Raw genomic sequence first — 16,902 nt, 5'->3', positions numbered from 1 at the left:
ATTTTTCTGGAAGCAAATAGAAAGAAGATTTCAAGGGGGTTGTGGAAGTAAAATAGTGTCTGTGGTGAAAGGAATTGGTCTAAAGAGGAAGTTTATAAGAGAATTGAATTTTAAAAAGAAAGAAGACAGAACAGACCCAAGACCCAACAGTAAAAACCAAGGGAAAAAAGGAAAGGAAAAAAAAAAAACAAAACCCAGACAAGAAAAGGCAAAACGCGAAAGTCCCCTAGGCGAGCCCCTCTCTGGAGCCCGCGGTGGACAATAGTTATTATTCGTTTAGTCAATCGCTTTACCTCACAACTTCCCATCCTCCCCCAGTTTCCCCCCGTTTATCTCGATTTTTCTGACTCTTCTTTTCTCCTAATCCAATTTTTTTTATGTCACTCATCGTCCATTGCTCGCACGTCCCCTCCGATCTGTTCTAGCCGCGCGGTTCCTGCGTCTGTTCCGTCTATTCTTCTCTTTAAGTCTACCCCCCCTCTTCCCACCCCAAGTTCGCGCGGTTCGGGATTATCATCTTGATATACCCCCCGGGCGGAGGGCATTTTAGACAGAGAAAGAGAGTGTGAAGACAGGACAGTAGGAATAGTGATTTCCCCTCAAAAGGAAAAGAGAGGGGGAGAGATTATCAGGGAGTGAGGTCCGATTAAGATCCCAAGTAGATAGATCCGCGAGATCATCTTTCCAATGGTCTCTATGGTCGAGACCTCCCACCCCGAACAAAATGACATGGTCATGGATCCGGTCGTGCCCAAGTCAGAGCCATTACCAGATGGTGAAATCAGTTCGAATGTCTCAACACCGGATGCTGAGGCTGAGCCTTTAAATCAAGAGGCGGCGCAGACTCAGAAGAGAAAAGGTGGTCGGAAACCTGTACGTAACACATCAAATTTTTTTCCCTATCTTGCATCTTTTGATGCAACAAATCCGGGGCCCCGCATTCCTATCACCACCAAAACCCCCATTTTTGACTATCAAATTTCTTTTGGGCCTGACTAATTTGCTTTTTTTCTTCTTCTCTTTTGTCTTATCAGATCTATGCTACCTCTGAAGAACGCAAGCAGCGTAACAGACAAGCACAGGCTGCCTTTCGGGAACGCCGTACCGAATATATCCGCCAACTTGAAACGACCATCAAGCGCAATGAAGAACAATTGCAGAGTCTCCAGCAGAGTCACCGGAGTGCTGCGGACGAATGCTTGATGTTGCGCTACAAGAATTCTCTCCTCGAGCGCATCTTACTTGAGAAGGGGATCGATGTTCAGGCCGAGTTACGCCTGAAAACTGGCGCCCCAGGGGCTGTAGCTAAACCGGCTTCAAATCCCATGCCCCCCCAAGTCGGCGCCAGCACCTCCGGGACCTCGTACGGTACAGAGACATCCCTCTGGTCTCGCCTCTAAGCCCGATGCGTTTGGCATATCGCAGCGTGAGGGCGCCTATGGGGTATCTTCGCCGCAGTTTCAAGCTACTCCCACTTCTCACGTCTCCTCGCCATCGCATGCAAAGTCACCTGGCTTTGGATTTCAAGGCGGCATGTCCCTGTCGGTGTAGAACCCCAAGCCGGTCGCCCGCAGCTGTTGCCGCAACCGCGGACTTTCAACAATCAGACCTCACCACCGGCTATCAGTATGCCCCAGACTGATCCTTCAGATCCTAAGCCACGGAGGCCTGGGGCTGGTGGACGAGTATCTGCGGCTTACTATCCATCGCCATTCCAAAAGCACTATGATCAACTCGGTGTGTTATAGTCCTTATATTTTCTATCGTATAACATTGCTAATTGTAATAGAACAAGAATATGATGCCCAAGCAGATATGGTCGATGAGGACCAAGATGGATCTATGCATAATTCATTTGTCCCGGGATTCACACCTCAATCAGTTGCCTCGGGTTCTCACAACCTACCTGGGTTCAACCCATCTTCTGGTGGAGAGCCATCGGCCGGAGATTTCGGACATGCAAACCATCTGCTGGGACAGTATGAACCAATGCTGGATACTGATCCATTCGGACTCAGTGCCAGCATGCATTTCCCAACACCTTTCAACTACGAACAGAATAATCCGAGAAGTTAGGGGAGAAAGTTCAAGGGGGAAAAAATGCAAAGCGACGACTAGGGAATTGGATTCCATGTTGCTAAAAGTCTTCTAAGCATTGCCGGGCGTTCATTATTTTTTGATATCTCAATTTACCGCCACCATCTTGATACCAGGTAGAACATGTATAGTCTATCACTCAAGGATTTTTTTTTTCATTTAAACAATGCATAAATCAGTATAAATGGAGAGATAAACTTGAAAAGAAAAGAATTGATTCAATTGTAATGAGTATAGTTAGTATAATACTGGGCTAATCGATGATGCTAGCAGTGACGCCATGATACCCTAAGCCCTAGCCTGATTCGCTTAGTAAATCGCGCCTAACCGGATTCGTGCTGCACCACAAACTCCCTTCTTCCCTCCTCCTTCGCATCCCCAACGATAGCGATATCGATACTCCATTTGAAAGGCCGGATCTGTTGAGGTTCTGCCTTGTGCCCCCTCCCTATCCTCTTCGCGATCGTCGAGTGCCTTCCCAGTCGGAAGGACTCCGCAAGCAGGCGTCATGGCGGAAGCCATCCGGTCCAAGGTACGCTGATAGAACGAAGCAGCGAAGCTCATTCACTCCGGAGCAATTGGGCTATAAATCATGCCTGGCGGGATAACTAACATCGCCTCTTCTTCTCTATGCAGAACCTTTACGAGCTCCTCGGTAATTCCATCCTCTCCCACCAGAACTCTCCTCACATTTCTGCTTTCCTCGTTTGGAGGGGCCATTTTCAATCGCCCGCACACAAATCGCTTCCGGCGACTACCGACATCACCACCAATTCTTTAATCACGCGAAAATGAGTACCTTCAACTAATCATTTTCTTTTCAATCCTTCTACAGGCAACGACCCGGAGCTCGACCCTAACAGACCCCCTGCGCCCCCCGCCCGGGCCGTCGACCGACCGGCTGCCCGCCATGGCAAGCGTGATGCCCCCAAGGAGGCTCCCGCCACTCAGCCCCGCGAGAACAACAACCGCCGCGGTGGCCGTGTGACCGCCGGTAACGATGCTGGTATGTGATCAATTGAGGATCGAGAATTTGCATTGGAAGACCTGGAGCTGAAATATTCGGGTGAAACAGCTTTCCGTGACCGTAACGCCGGTCGTCAGAACAACCGCTCCAAGCCCACTGATGAGGCTGAGCAGCCCACCCGCCGTGGTGAGCGCCGCGGTGGTGGCCGTGGTGACCGTCAGTCCCGCACTGGCCAGACGTAAGCAATTCTCCACCCAACGACTGCACGATCATTGCATGATCTGAAGAAGATATTGTCCCCGTGACAATGCTTGATCGAAAAGAGTATCAAAACTGACCCGTTCCTTCTGCAGTGACACCCGCAAGCAGGTCCAGCAGGGCTGGGGTGCTGAGGGCGGCGAGAAGACCTGGGATGACGAGCGTGCCGGCGAGAAGATCGCTCAGGCCGACGAGAACGAGCCCCAGACTCCCGCCGAGGAGGCCGAGGAGGCCGACAAGTCTGTCTCCTACGAGTCCTACCTTGCCGAGAAGGCCGCCAAGGCCAGCCTTGCTGCTAAGCCCGTCCGCTCTGCCAACGAGGGCAGCAAGGGTGACAAGAAGTGGGATGCTGCTAAGGAGCTTTCCCACGAGGGTGAGGAGGAGTACATCTCCGGCTCCACCGAGAAGTCCCAGCGCCAGAAGCAGCGCAAGGAGAAGAACTTCCTTGAGGTCGACCTCCGTTACGTCGAGCAGCCCCGCCCCTCCAACGGCCCTCGTGGTGGCCGCGGTGGTGACCGCGCTCCCCGTGGTGACCGTGCTCCTCGCGGTGACCGTGCTCCCCGTGGTGACCGCGCTCCTCGCGGTGGTCAGCGTGGTGGTGCCCCCCCGCGGCGGTGCTCCCCGTGGTGGCCGTGCCCCCGCTGGTCCTACCGTCGACGAGAAGAACTTCCCCAGCCTGGGCGCTTAAATACACTCACCACAAATGCGGCCATGAACCGGGTGACTGTTGCCCCAGACAGCGTGCTCTCGTTCCGGCCCCTGCGCACATCTCTTCTTTCCCTCCCTTCTCTTTTCTCACCCGCTGTGTCGTTATGAGATGATGATTATGATAGCAGCGGGGATTTATTTCCTGAAACGTCTATTTTCCATGGGATTCGGGTTTGGAGGAGAGAATTGATCTTTTTTTAAGTGGGAATCTCTCGCCTTTTATCTTTTTTTTCAAAAATTAGTCAGGACTTCTTCGCCTTGATCGGTTGTTGGGGTCTTATGTGTGAACTTGTGCTTAACATGTTTTATCGGATGTGGACGTGTGCAAACGTGAATTGGATGAACTGAAATTCAACGGGCCCATGTAATTTGATTCGATCCAAACGTCATAAAAATTTAGGAACGCAATGAAATCCTTCATCTGAATAGGACTTGCAGTCGTAGATTAGTAGTGTACTGATGTCAATCTTGTCATAGAGAAGCATATTCTGTTCCCCACTATAGATCGGCAATTTGTACAATGGCTGTTCTCTATCCCAATACTTGCATACAATTTACTTCATACCAATACTGCTTTAGAAGAACGGCTACTGAAGAACAGAATTCAATTACGATTTGAATCTAAACCAGCAACGAAGATGTTGTGATGGTGCAGATGTCATTGAAAGAACCAGGCACATTTCATCCAAAGTATCTATGAACGTATTTGTTGGTTCGAACATTCGTGCATCATCAACTTCAGCAAGAGTGGAACAAAAGCTATTTACGTTCACGCGGGGTGGGATTGAACGGATCACACGCCGAAGCTCGAATCATTTCAATCGATGATACCCTATAGATACCATTTACAGCTCTCCAGAACCATGTCTCCACAATTGTGAGTCCTTGACTGCAGCTTCAGCAGTGGCAGACCACTCCTTCATCGTATCCTCATCAATATCATCCAGGAAAGACAAGCCCTCCATAGCCTTCCCACCACATGCGCGTTCCAATGCCAAAAATGCAAAATGACCTCCAATAACAGGTCGAGCAAAGAAGTTCGGTCCAGGGAAATTTCCATCGCCTTCAGTCTTGTGAAGATCGGTGAATGGTCGGTCCGTGACAGTCTCATTGACCCATCGTGCAACGGATTCCAAGATCTCCGCGCGAACGGGCTTCGAAGCTACGGCCATAGAGAAGAATTCCCAGTCTGTTTTAGTGTATAAGTGTCGACTGTCGAGGGGAAGTCCGTATTTCTGGCGGACGTAGTGGTACCAGATCGACTGCTTTTGGTAGATGTGTCGGGGGACGAAACCGGCGGATTCTTTGGAGGATAGATTTGTTCCTTCCAGATGGAAGCAGAGCTGAGCGTCGGCGTAGAGATTGTAGATGGTTGTCCAGGAACCATACCAATCGTATGCGAGTTTGGCGTGTGACTTGTCGCGGGACATACCATATTCTTCCCATTTGGTGACGTATTCGTCGGCGGTTTCCTGGTTTCGGTGAGTTAGAGTACCTTTGATGTATTTATCTATTGGAAGTGATTATAACATACCTTGAATCGTTTGGCATCTTCATCGTGACCGGTCAACTCGGCAAGTTTGCTCATGGCATTGATACCCACGATGCCCTTGAGGGCAAGGTTTGTTTGCAAAGCCAACCATCCAGCAAAATCATCGGTGGACACTTACATCTACGTTAGTACTTTGCACATGGAAAACATCCATCAAGAATAGGTATGAAACTTACGCTGGTTAGCGGGCTCCAGAGAGAACTCCACCAGATAACCAGTCCACTGCTTCCAGAGAGTGTAGCTTCGCTGCACCCATTTCTTCGCAAGATGTTCACCCTGGATTCCACCACCCCATTTGCCGTCCTGATGAGCGATTCCGGAGAATGTCTGAAGATCCGTCAGAGGGAAGATCGAGTTCGAATCGCTAGATGCCGACCAAGACGGCGAGCCTAATGTGGACCAGATAGAGGAGGCAGTAGACGAGTCCTCATACTGAAGGGAATTGGCAATGGCCAAGCCCATGATCAGGATATTTCCACACTCTTCCACAGGCATATACTCGTCATTTCCATCGGGATGGCCAGTAGCGTTGGGGAAGTGGGTACCCAAATCGTGCATGGCATAGGTGTTGGGATATTGTCCGCTGAGCATATGCTCGATCAACGGCTCCAGGAGGTACGCCAACCAACGCGGGTTCGTATACAAGAAGAATGGGAATGCTGGGAAGATGACATCAATGGTTTGGAAGTTTCCATTAGAGGAAATCTCCTTGAGGAAGAGGATTGGATTCTCGGGGGTTCCCGAAAAAGTGGTGGCGCCCATAACCTGGCGGGCCGAGAGAGCGACAATGTCAACATAATCTTCGGCACCCGATAGGTAAGCATCTTTGGCCAATTGAGTCGAGTAGTTGGATGCCAAAGAACCGGCCACGGCATGGTCATTATAGTGGAAAGTCAGTAGTTCCTCTGTGGTGGGGAACCAAGACTCCCACAGGGGACGCATTAGGGTAAGACCGCGGGCCGCTGCATACTGCACGACGGGGACTTGGATCAAAGCAAGGGTGAAGGTAACACTATCCGAGCTCTGTCTGGAGGATCGACCCAAGTTGAACGATTTGGAGAATGAAAAGACAGGCGATCGATCACCAATAGCACGGAAATCCTCGTCGTTCTCGTTGTTCAAGGAGCCGGTCTTTGCGAAACTTCGACGAACCTTTGCTGCCTCTCCGGATTGATATTGGGCAGTCTATTCAGAATGTTAGCGTCATCGAGCTTCTGAAAATTTGCTTGATATCTTATTTCACTTACAGCTGGGCCAGTAAAATGCAGAGTACCCCATTCAGCACGATCACGGATTTCCGACAAATGTAACTCTTGTTCTCTTCGAACTTGCCAACGTTGAAGTGTGGGCTTCTTGCTTTTCTTGTCTTTGACATCCACAGTATCCCACTGCCAGTTGACTCGACTTCCATGGTCACCACTGACCCAGCGGGCATCAATGTCCATATAAATGTTGACGTCCGTCTCCCCATGCACATCGATAGTGATGTAGGAGGCTGGGATCGACTGTCGCAGAGTCGACGAGGGGGTGATTGGCGAGAGGAAAGAGACCGTGATATCCAGGGGGTTAGACGAGCCAGTATCAATTCGATAGGTGAGATTTGTTGTAGAAGCATCATAGTTGTTACCCAAGTATTCTGGGAATTGTACTTGATCGGAGGGCAAGGAGTCCTGTGGTTTACCAAGCAGAGGATAGACAGCTCCCTGACTCGGGACATGAGCCATCAACGAGAGGCCAACTTCCTCGCCGGTATAGAACATAGGCCATTTTGACCAGGGCGCCTCTCGAGCATCGCCCAACCATGTGCTCAGATAGGGATTTCGCACAATTAACGGGAGTACCGGCGGTGTCAAGGAGGAGGCCGTGCTCACAGCCGCCTGTGTAACGGCCGCAGCCAGGATTGCGAGGGGAAGTCGCATTCTGGTTGTGCAGCTCAATAAGGAATGATAGTGAAAACCGAGATCTTGATCTTTCTTTTTGGGTAAATTCACCAGAAAACCCAAAGCAACTTGGGAAGTGACGAAGATCAGGTTGGAAAGCCAAGGGGGAGTTCCGGGAATGCGGACTTGATCAACTGGAAATGCGGGGAAGAAAATCGGGGCTCAGCTGGGACTTCTCTGCGGACTTTGGGTATTTTCAGGGCTTTTCCCAATATTTTACTAGGATCTACCAGAGGATAACAGGGTCTCTATTGGACTGAACCGATGAATTAAGTGTGAGCTACTGCAGTGCCGACCTGGGGGTTTGTGCTGTTCTCTTTGGTCGATGATGTCATGCGGAGATGTGATACTCTCATACTGTGAACATACAGAATCTACATATAATTTAAGAAGCTGGTTTATACACTCGGGTCTATTGGGGTATTTCTTATTTCCAGCTGTAATGTTTAAGTATATTGCTGGGTATACTAGCATTGATTAGTTTTACATAGTAGTAATAGTCCACGGTCACGCCCTGTAGAATATATTAATATGGCACCGAGATAGTATCTACTACCTAGTTAAATATGACCTATCCACATACTACTCAGGCACAGCGCACTGATTTACTAGAGCTAGCACAAAGGTATGATTCTGAACCATGGTACATCTTCAAATTAAATCTCCGAATTCGAGATTATACACTGCTGCGCTGCGCAGCAGGTGCTTGTAAGGAATTCCAGACCCGACGCGTGATGGGCGGCGCACCAATTGAATCAGTGATTTCAAGAATGAGACGTACGAATTTTTTTTTTTAATTTTTTTTTTTTTAAAAAAAAGGACAAATTCAAAATCAGAAAGAAAGGCACCCCTGGGAAGTTTGAGTTCAACTACTTGTATAAAAGGCCATAAATATGTTGGCGGCAATATACTGTGTAGTACATAGTACATGGGGTATCTAAATCATTTCGTTTAACGCCCGTTGATTATACGACAAGATATCTCTGATATTAGCACTATTTTCTTCTTCAAGGAATATAATGTAAGATTGACTGTGATAACCATCTATTACCTGAAAGACAGATCTAGTTTATAACTCATAATTCACAGCTTATCACCTCGCGCAACCCGTGGACGCGTGCTCAACACGACCACACGCTGTGGAGCCCACGTCCGTGCTCTATACAAAGCTAGTAATCGGGGGGTTCTATACGCGATTGACGCGCCCGTTTTTTTTTCTTTTCCTCTTGCTCAGCACTCTTGCTCGTTTAAGATTCACCTCTTTTTCTTTTCCTTTTTTGATTTCCATTTCCTGTCATCATCATTTCTCCCTTTGTCTCTTGAATATCGATTGTTTGTGTTGATTCGCGCGTGGACGGTCCCGATCCCGAGCCCACTTCCCCCGCCACGTCGTGTGTCTTTCTGTCTTTCTGGTCCCCAACTCTCTCCTCCGACCTCAATTGAACCTTCAAACACCTCGAAATGCAGTCTACAACAATGCCTTTCAGTCCGATTAAAGACGGTCGCCGCATTCTTGGCGAAAAAGACACCAACACGTGCCTATCACCGGCTCATCAGAACAAACAGTCACTTTCGGTCGCCGGCACACCTACTAAGCGAACACTGTTTACAAATATTTCTCCCAAAAAGCTACTGCCATCCCCCATATTTGCAGGCCAGAAACGGACTAGAGATCAGGTAGAGGAGGTTGAAGTCAACACTGGACGCGGGCAAGATTCAAGTTCCCAGTCCACTATCAAACAGAGCATTCACGAGGTTTGTCGTTCTATGTCAATCGGCGATGATCATACATAGACATAACCGGCCAATTGACTAACAAAACCTCTTATAATAGCCCGAACAAGTCCCCAATGTGGTCGATTCAACGCCAACCTCCGACTCCAAACGCGACGAAACAGCCGAAGATCAGATGGAAACACAAAGATCCCAAAACGCGTCTCAGAGCCTCGAGCAAGAAACAAGATCCATCCCGGAAGATACAGACGCGCGTAAAATGTTTATTCAAGAGGTTAGTCAAAATTATTGTGCGAGGTTAAATATTTATTAGAAGTTGCCGCGGCTCATTTGACTGACTATATACGTATATTCTCTTCCACCAGAAAGCGATACTTCTCCGAAACACCCTACAAACGGCCATGCGTAATGTGACTAGCCACCATTTCGATCGTCGAGTATCCGAATTAGAAGCACATAGCCGCAAATGCCCTCGGATCTCTCTTTCCAGTCTTTCAACACCCTCCACCTCTTTCCGAAAAGTTACTACACCTTCTCAATTCCGTACTCCCCGCGTCGGTACAACGCACATGAGCTCTACGCCTTTCCAAAGCACCCCGGACCTCCCTGCTCATCCTTCCACGCTGGATGATTCTTCTTGTGTAAAGAAGTCTCAACGCACCCCACCTCGCACGTTTGGATCTCCAATGCAACTGAGCAGCCCACCGGCAACTGTCATCCGTGACAGGCGAGCCCGTGAAGTGAGTGAGGAACCAAGGCGGCAGGACGAATCTGAGAAGCAAACCGATTTATCACCTTCTCAAAGAGGGGACGCGGTGGACGGGCTCCTCAAGCTTATGAGTACGACAGGTAGTCATGATAGTTCTGACGCGTGGACTGGATGAGCCGGTCATTGTGGCTGGCATTGATCCGGCCTTTTCATCCCTCCCGTTCTTTCGTTCTTTAATTTTTATTTTCTTGTTACAAATTCTCTCACGAGGCATTCTGCTTTTCACCGTTGATGACGAATTGCGCTTTGATGAATCTGTACATCTGTTGGTTGGCAAATGGTGATGCGAAGGGGGGTCTAATTTTGGGAGCATGCGGCGTCTAGAATATTTCTACTATTGTTACAATCAATGATACCATCTGTGACCTTTCAATTAAATCTGGGTTCAAGGAATAAGTCTTGGGTATAAAGTGTACAGTCTGCAGAGTATGCAGAAGGATTTTGACAAAAGGTGAGGGGCTTTTTCAAGTAAGGGTGACTGTCCTCTGCAGTGAGAGTGAAAATGATTCATAAAGAACGCAGTATCTCAAAGAACACAGCAGAATGGCAGATACTATAGTACATATGTGCTAGTAAGTATTGTATGACCAGAAAATGACTGTGTTACTCAGAAATGTGGTCGAGCATCCGATTTGCAGCCGGGAAGAACTAGCAGATAATGCAAGATGACGAACAAGACAGATTCAATGAAATGATTCATCGTGAGTGAGACTCATTGATTTCACATACTGTACTATGTAAGTCCATTCTATCTTTCATTCAATTTTGAATTAATTCCTTGTTCCTCATTCAGCGCAGTAATTCATATACTAAATGGATCCCCCCCCCCCTGAACTAACAAACTGATCTTGTGATCACAATAGATCAAAGACTATTGACCAAGACCACACGCTGGCCAAAGAGAAATGTACTATACCAATGGGTTATTTACATATGTAGTTAACTTGTAGATGTGAAATTTCTCCTGAGTCCAACTGAACTGTACATAGTAGAAGATACTCCCAGCATTGAGTGAAGATCCAACCGCATCAAAGGAGTCAACTTATACTCTGATCTACAGCGTAGAATGAGCCCTGACAAGCGGAATCTGACATTTTTCGGGGTTGCAGGAGGGTCAAATTGTTGCCCACCACATCATTTATCTCATGCAGAGACATTCTTTCAGCTCTGCCTGAGACAGCCTCAGACTTACTTGTACTGAGTGTGTACATACTTTGTACAGATCGATCGATGTACGATAGATCCAATCAGGGATAACGTAGTACAAGGAACGTTTCGAGTGCATTCGAAAGAAAGCCGGGCCTGAAATCCCACCTGTTAGCTCCTATCCTGCATAAGAAGAAAGAAAAAAAAGAAAAAAAAACTAGTTACCAATGGTCGTAATGCTAGGAGATCGTCGGTATTAGGGGTTCTGCCATATTGAACCCCGGCGGCTGTGCAGTCCCAGCCCAGGCAACACTTTCTATTATCATCGAAACTATCTGAACATATCATTTCACTTCTATTCCTAGTCTAAAATACTGAAGGGAGTGATTCTCAAGTCCATAAGCCCAAGACACGCTGCTGCAATATGATCTACAACCCTCCCTGTAGCCAATGTCGACAGTGGGAAGTATGCTCAAACAGGCCCTTGGTAAATGGGAAAGCCGTGATCCTAACCAACTCGTTCTACAGTCCAAGGAAAAGACCAAGAAAACCTCGGCTGTGAGACAAGAAAGGAAAACAACAGCAAAGCACTGTAGATGCGGCAGTCAAACCTCGAACCAAGATCAACCCATACCACATCTCTCCGGGACCATCGAAGCAAATTCTACTATAGAACGAGGCGATTTACAAGATACAATAAGCGCGAAGGACTTTGCGATACCGAAAGAAGACAATCTATTTAAAGATTCATCTCCAGACGTTCCCGGCTCGCACTTTGAAGACTCCATGGGTTTCTTTACAACGACATTACCTCCATCCGCTACAGGTCCCTATAATCAGCTTCTTACGGGCCACGAAGGAACACAGACACCACTGGCAGATGATGTACAGATGATATCGGCCTCTTTTCAAGATACTAGTTCTAGCTGGATAGACCAGTCTGTTCATACATTCGACACCTTTTATGATCCTTCACTGAGAGATTTGTCCTCAGTATCTTCGATGGAGACTGCCGTAGACGACTTTCTTGAATTTGATGCGCTAAAAGATTTCGACCTTGGGAATTTGGACGATTTATTTCCCAACTCAAATGAGATGTCGCTCGATGATATCAACTTTCCCTTGGGGTTAGATGGCGTCGAACAGAATACACCGTCGACAACAGCTTTTACGAGGGACAATAAGAACCAAACACTCGAGAAAGAGGCCGATGAATGTGAATATGTTTTAGGCGGGATAGGAGGAGAGGTTCCTTTGATTCAATGACCTCTGAAGGGTTTGAGCAGCTGCTGTTTTGGAGGTGCAGAATATACAGAGAACGACAACAACGACGTGAGTCGGGGAGTTCTGGACTATTGAGAGATCTTTGAAGGATAGAAGATCATGAAGCGATAACGCTGATGCTCTCATAGATTCAGAATATGGTATCAACTAGAAATGTATATATGAAACAAATAAAAGAATTTGAAGAATCATTTACCGCACTTTCTTAAGCTTGTTGCGCTTTCGGCCCAGTACATCACGACCTTCGTCAATTTCGCCCATAGCTTCACGTTTCGCGGAGCCAACTTCCTTCAATGCGCCAGTCCTTGTCACGCGACCTTCAATGCTGACACCCTCCTCCGAGAATTCTTCCATTTGTCGACCAACACGTTGTTCAATTGCCAGAATCAATTCCACGTCCCGCTGTCCCACGAGCGTAACAGCTTCACCAGCCCGACCGGCACGAGCAGTACGACCAACACGGTGGACATAATCATCTGGGTTGCGAGGGACATCGAAGTTGACGACAAGACTCACGGAGGGAATATCCAAACCACGAGATGCAACATCAGTAGCCACCAGGATTCTCGCAGCACCAGCACGGAACCGCCCAAGATTAGAGGTACGCTCCGACTGAGGAAGAAGACTATGGAGAGAAGTAGCGCGATGACCAAGTCGGCGCAAAGTACGTTCAATCAGATCAGCGGTCTTGGTGTGATTGCAGAAGATAATGGCGGACTTTGAGATATTCTCCTCGGTGGAGAGTAAGACATGTAAAAAGACCTCACGGTGTGTCATAGGCACCTTGAGGTATGTCTGCTTGAGGGTGGGAGGGATGTTTCCTTGGCTCTCCGTAGAGACTTCGGTTACAAAAATAGGCGGCTTGTTGGCAGGGCGCGGCAGCGACTTCAATGCGCGCACCTCAGCAGTTAGGGTAGCCGTAAATAGCAGAGTTTGTCGCTCATCGGAGGGAGGAAGAGCAGAAAGACAGGTCTCCACGTCCGGCAACATGCTACCCTGTCCACTGGCGAGAAGTCGATCGGCTTCATCAAGCACGACCATCTTAACACGACCCAATCCAGCCACAGTATCTTGACCGGAAGTTTTGATGTGATCAGCCAGTCGTCCGGGTGTTGCAATCACAACGTGAGGCCGTTGAGAAAGGGCAATTGCTTGTTGCCGCATATCTGTGCCACCAGTAATAAGAATGGGCTTCATGCTTTGGGGGGCCGAGACAGCCTTGAATTGCTCGAAAATTTGCAGTGCAAGTTCTCTGTATATATAAAAGGTAGGTTAATATAAGCCCCTTGTCGAATGGAGACTCACTCCGTCCTGGAGAGGGAAGAAACTAACCTCGTCGGCGTCAAAACAACTGCAAATATGCCAAATGGATCCTGCGCCCATTTCTGCATAATTGGAACAGCAAAGGCCATGGTTTTTCCGGAACCAGTACGGCTACCACCAATACAATCTCTTCCCTTTAGGATTTCCGGAATGCAAGCCTTCTGAATAGCCGTGGGCCGTCGAACAGCCATAGTCGTTAAAGAACCAACAAGCCATGGAGATACATTCAAGTCGCCAAATGTAGATGATTCCGCTCGGAGTCCAATTTCCAAAGCATCTTTGATTGTAACGGGTTCTTCCTCGTCCTTCGGCTCTGGTTTCTTGGTATCGTCTTTCTTCTTAATGCGAGAGAGGGTGGGGAGCGGTGCTGGAGCGACATATTCGTCATCTGAAGATTCAGAGAGGCGGCGACGTTTTGGCGCACGGTCTTGAGTGTCTTTCTGGCTTGTGACAGACTGGTCAGACTCGTAAGAACCCTCAGACTCCGCATCTTCTTTGCGAGGTGCCATTGTTGCTTGCTGCTGCTGCTTGATTCTCAAGAAAATTTGCGGCAGAAAAAGTTACATTCCCAGTGGCGGTGAGAGGTCACCCCCGTGGCGATTGGCAAAATACGATCTATAAGTCACGTGAACGTCATCAGACAAAGGATATACTGGAATGTTTTCTGATTTTTGGAATGAAAGTATGGATTTTTCATTTTTTAAAAACTACTGAATAAAAGCAGGTAGTTCCAAACTAGCCAAAAGTGAAGCACACTCAATCGATGCGACTCGTGGTGCTTCTTCTGCGTACTGACGAACGAGAAGTCATCTCGTATGCTTCGCCCCTCTCAAGATCATTGCCCTCGACAGCCGACTCTGAAGAGGAAGAAATTCGACCCCCGAGGACCCCATTTGAATTGCTAGAGGAGGTTTGAGCCCCACTTGCTGCTGCTTCGGCAGCATCCTCTTCAAGACCGTAAGTGCCCCCAACGCTCTCCATGGTAAAAGGGCTAGCAGTAGGAGCATCCAATGCAGCAAGCTCCTCACGGGTAAACCAAAGAGGCAATAAGAATGAGCGCACAGGAATCAAAAGAAGAATAATGACTGGGAAACCAATAGCCGCAATAGTCTGAGTGATGGCAAAGGTAGCCCCAAAACCAATCAGTTCGAGAATAACAAAGGCCCAGATTGCAACGCGGCGGTTTAGTCGCTTGAGGGGATTAGAGGCAGAAGTAAATGCTTTGTCCTGGGCGAGGAAGATGAGTTTTTGGGTAATACCGTTGCCCTGTAAAGCTTGGACACCCATGACAAAGAACAGACCAGCCATGACACCTTGAGGGATCAAGTGCAAGACAATAAGAAGAGGGCCAGACATGGTACCGAGAGTTAGCAAGCCCTGGGCAAAATTGCTGACACGCTGCTCCACAACGTGGTCTGTGACTCGGACGGCTTTTCCCTTGTTGGCCTCATCCTCATCCGCTACCTGTCTAGTAACACAGAGTGCAGCAGTGTGGAAGGGAGCCTGAGGAATCAGCCCATTGGGAAACGGAACACCCAAAAGACCACCAACGAAAGTGGTCAGTCCAAGGAGCCAGAGGTCCCAGTGGAAACCAGCAGGCTTCCGAAGGGGAAACTCAGTGCCCTGGGCCATGAGAGAAGAGACTGGCGCCACGGTTAATAAATAATGAGGTAGTGATTATTCGGGAAGCACTTACCATTGTGGTCAAAGTAAAACAGAATGGTCAAAAGAAGTGCGAAAGGAATGGCCAAGAAAACGTCCCCGACATCGATATTCCAAAAGTGTACGAGCCACGGCCGATCAAGCGTAGGGAAGAATGCCTTGCTTGTAGGAAGAGTAGCAACATCAACATCCCGCATATGGCCAATGTGTACGAAGCCAGTGAAAAAGACAATCGTCAAAGGAGTACCATAGTCTTCCAAGAATTTACGAATATATCGTTTGAAAAGATTGCTGTTGCCCAGCTCTCCACAGATCCAGGCGCTCATGAGAACGAGAAGTGCCACCATAATCGCAAGATAGGCAGATGTATCTCCAACTTGCCCCCACTGCCGTGTCAGAACTTGGATACCCTTTTGAAGGTAAATGCAAGCGACATAGAAACCGAAGATATCGCATGAGAAACGAGTCACGTATGTCAACCCATTGCAGGAGTTTGTGATGGCCAACACCCAATGCATGATTAAAGACCAGCTAGAGTGTAATAATTAGCTTCGATCTAGGAAGTATATGTACATTTGGGCAACTTACATTCCAATCCAGCACATGAATGGCAGATACGGAGTACCTCTGGGTGTAACGATATCATAGACCGTATAATTAAAGACGGTTATGGGGCCTGGTATTGTTTTGTTATTAGCTCGATGGACAAACTATGTTTCATAAATGACATCTTGAAACTGGGAACGAACCAGTCACACCAACAATGACCAGAGGCTGTGCAGCAAAAAGCGAGAAAACAACCGCTCCAAGAACAGATGCAAGTAGGACTTCATTAACTCCATAACTTTGATTCGTCTTCTCAAACATATCCAGCGAAAAGGCTAGAGCGGGTAGAATACTGTACAATGGTAAGTTTTCGAAGACAAATGACGACAATAGTCCGATATGTCAAAATTGAATGAAAGAATGATTGATCACCCAGGCCCAACCAATATTAATCTCCAAAGCAAGATAACGAGCACTTAAAGGGGAAGAACTTACTTTGCAAAGTACATATAAACGGTCGCAGGTACAATACGATAGTCCCAGGCATCTGTCCAATCACTCCAGTAATATGGTGCCCTTCGTTTAACATCTTGAATCATACCACGAAATAGACGAATGCGCCACCATTTTGAAGGAGACGACGCGGTTGAGGCGGATACCGAGTGCCGACGTGTCGAGTGCTCGCGCGCAGATTCCCTCAGATTGTCTGACGGAATTGAGTGTCGAAGAGATGGTGCATGACTCGATCTTTCAGATCGACTCGATGATTTACGTTGAGATTGGCCAGAAGAAGGTTTGCGCTGAGTGGGTGGTGCGGCATCGTGCATGTTCGGCCCCAAGGGCAAGCTGTCGCTGTGCGACGGTCCCTGCATGTGCAAAGCTATGGCTGATTTTATAATGGACTGATAGTTTACGG

General features: G+C 48.0%; 9 protein-coding genes across 9 annotated transcripts; 5 read left to right on the top strand and 4 right to left on the bottom strand.

The window, feature by feature from the left end:
* Positions 1–696: 696 nt before the first annotated feature.
* N7469_004214 (bZIP transcription factor) lies at positions 697–1,400 on the top strand (the record flags this gene model as incomplete). Its single annotated transcript, XM_056643134.1, has 2 exons — positions 697–873; positions 1,035–1,400. 2 exons carry the CDS (start codon positions 697–699, stop codon positions 1,398–1,400), a joined length of 543 nt encoding a protein of 180 aa, XP_056502546.1.
* Positions 1,401–1,628: 228 nt separating this feature from the next.
* On the top strand, positions 1,629–2,076 carry N7469_004213 (uncharacterized protein; the record flags this gene model as incomplete). The annotated part of the gene is made up of 2 exons (XM_056643133.1): positions 1,629–1,737; positions 1,790–2,076. The coding sequence occupies 2 exons, from the start codon at positions 1,629–1,631 to the stop codon at positions 2,074–2,076; spliced, it is 396 nt and encodes a 131-aa protein (XP_056502545.1).
* A 330-nt stretch (positions 2,077–2,406) lies between these two features.
* N7469_004212 (uncharacterized protein) lies at positions 2,407–2,607 on the bottom strand (the record flags this gene model as incomplete). Its single annotated transcript, XM_056643132.1, has 1 exon — positions 2,407–2,607. The coding sequence occupies one exon, from the start codon at positions 2,605–2,607 to the stop codon at positions 2,407–2,409; it is 201 nt and encodes a 66-aa protein (XP_056502544.1).
* stm1 (uncharacterized protein) lies at positions 2,606–4,138 on the top strand (the record flags this gene model as incomplete). The annotated part of the gene is made up of 5 exons (XM_056643131.1): positions 2,606–2,629; positions 2,734–2,752; positions 2,933–3,103; positions 3,173–3,302; positions 3,418–4,138. The coding sequence occupies 5 exons, from the start codon at positions 2,606–2,608 to the stop codon at positions 4,136–4,138; spliced, it is 1,065 nt and encodes a 354-aa protein (XP_056502543.1).
* A 737-nt stretch (positions 4,139–4,875) lies between these two features.
* On the bottom strand, positions 4,876–7,501 carry N7469_004210 (putative glutaminase; the record flags this gene model as incomplete). Its single annotated transcript, XM_056643130.1, has 4 exons — positions 4,876–5,502; positions 5,565–5,695; positions 5,759–6,767; positions 6,830–7,501. The coding sequence occupies 4 exons, from the start codon at positions 7,499–7,501 to the stop codon at positions 4,876–4,878; spliced, it is 2,439 nt and encodes an 812-aa protein (XP_056502542.1).
* A 1,482-nt stretch (positions 7,502–8,983) lies between these two features.
* Positions 8,984–10,140, top strand: N7469_004209 (uncharacterized protein; the record flags this gene model as incomplete). The annotated part of the gene is made up of 3 exons (XM_056643129.1): positions 8,984–9,277; positions 9,357–9,530; positions 9,622–10,140. 3 exons carry the CDS (start codon positions 8,984–8,986, stop codon positions 10,138–10,140), a joined length of 987 nt encoding a protein of 328 aa, XP_056502541.1.
* A 1,499-nt stretch (positions 10,141–11,639) lies between these two features.
* N7469_004208 (uncharacterized protein) lies at positions 11,640–12,437 on the top strand (the record flags this gene model as incomplete). Its single annotated transcript, XM_056643128.1, has 1 exon — positions 11,640–12,437. One exon carries the CDS (start codon positions 11,640–11,642, stop codon positions 12,435–12,437), a length of 798 nt encoding a protein of 265 aa, XP_056502540.1.
* A 210-nt stretch (positions 12,438–12,647) lies between these two features.
* Positions 12,648–14,287, bottom strand: dbp8 (ATP-dependent RNA helicase DBP8; the record flags this gene model as incomplete). Its single annotated transcript, XM_056643127.1, has 2 exons — positions 12,648–13,707; positions 13,761–14,287. 2 exons carry the CDS (start codon positions 14,285–14,287, stop codon positions 12,648–12,650), a joined length of 1,587 nt encoding a protein of 528 aa, XP_056502539.1.
* Positions 14,288–14,534: 247 nt separating this feature from the next.
* N7469_004206 (anion exchange family protein) lies at positions 14,535–16,813 on the bottom strand (the record flags this gene model as incomplete). The annotated part of the gene is made up of 5 exons (XM_056643126.1): positions 14,535–15,421; positions 15,475–15,971; positions 16,029–16,116; positions 16,190–16,338; positions 16,482–16,813. The coding sequence occupies 5 exons, from the start codon at positions 16,811–16,813 to the stop codon at positions 14,535–14,537; spliced, it is 1,953 nt and encodes a 650-aa protein (XP_056502538.1).
* Between the last annotated feature and the right edge of the window lie 89 nt (positions 16,814–16,902).

This window comes from Penicillium citrinum (assembly GCF_028827155.1).
Source record: "Penicillium citrinum strain IBT 23319 chromosome Unknown utg000003l:1.0-4596430.0:1.0-4598250.0, whole genome shotgun sequence".
NCBI classification, from domain to species: domain Eukaryota; kingdom Fungi; phylum Ascomycota; class Eurotiomycetes; order Eurotiales; family Aspergillaceae; genus Penicillium; species Penicillium citrinum.
This window is presented reverse-complemented; position numbering and strand designations above follow the sequence as displayed.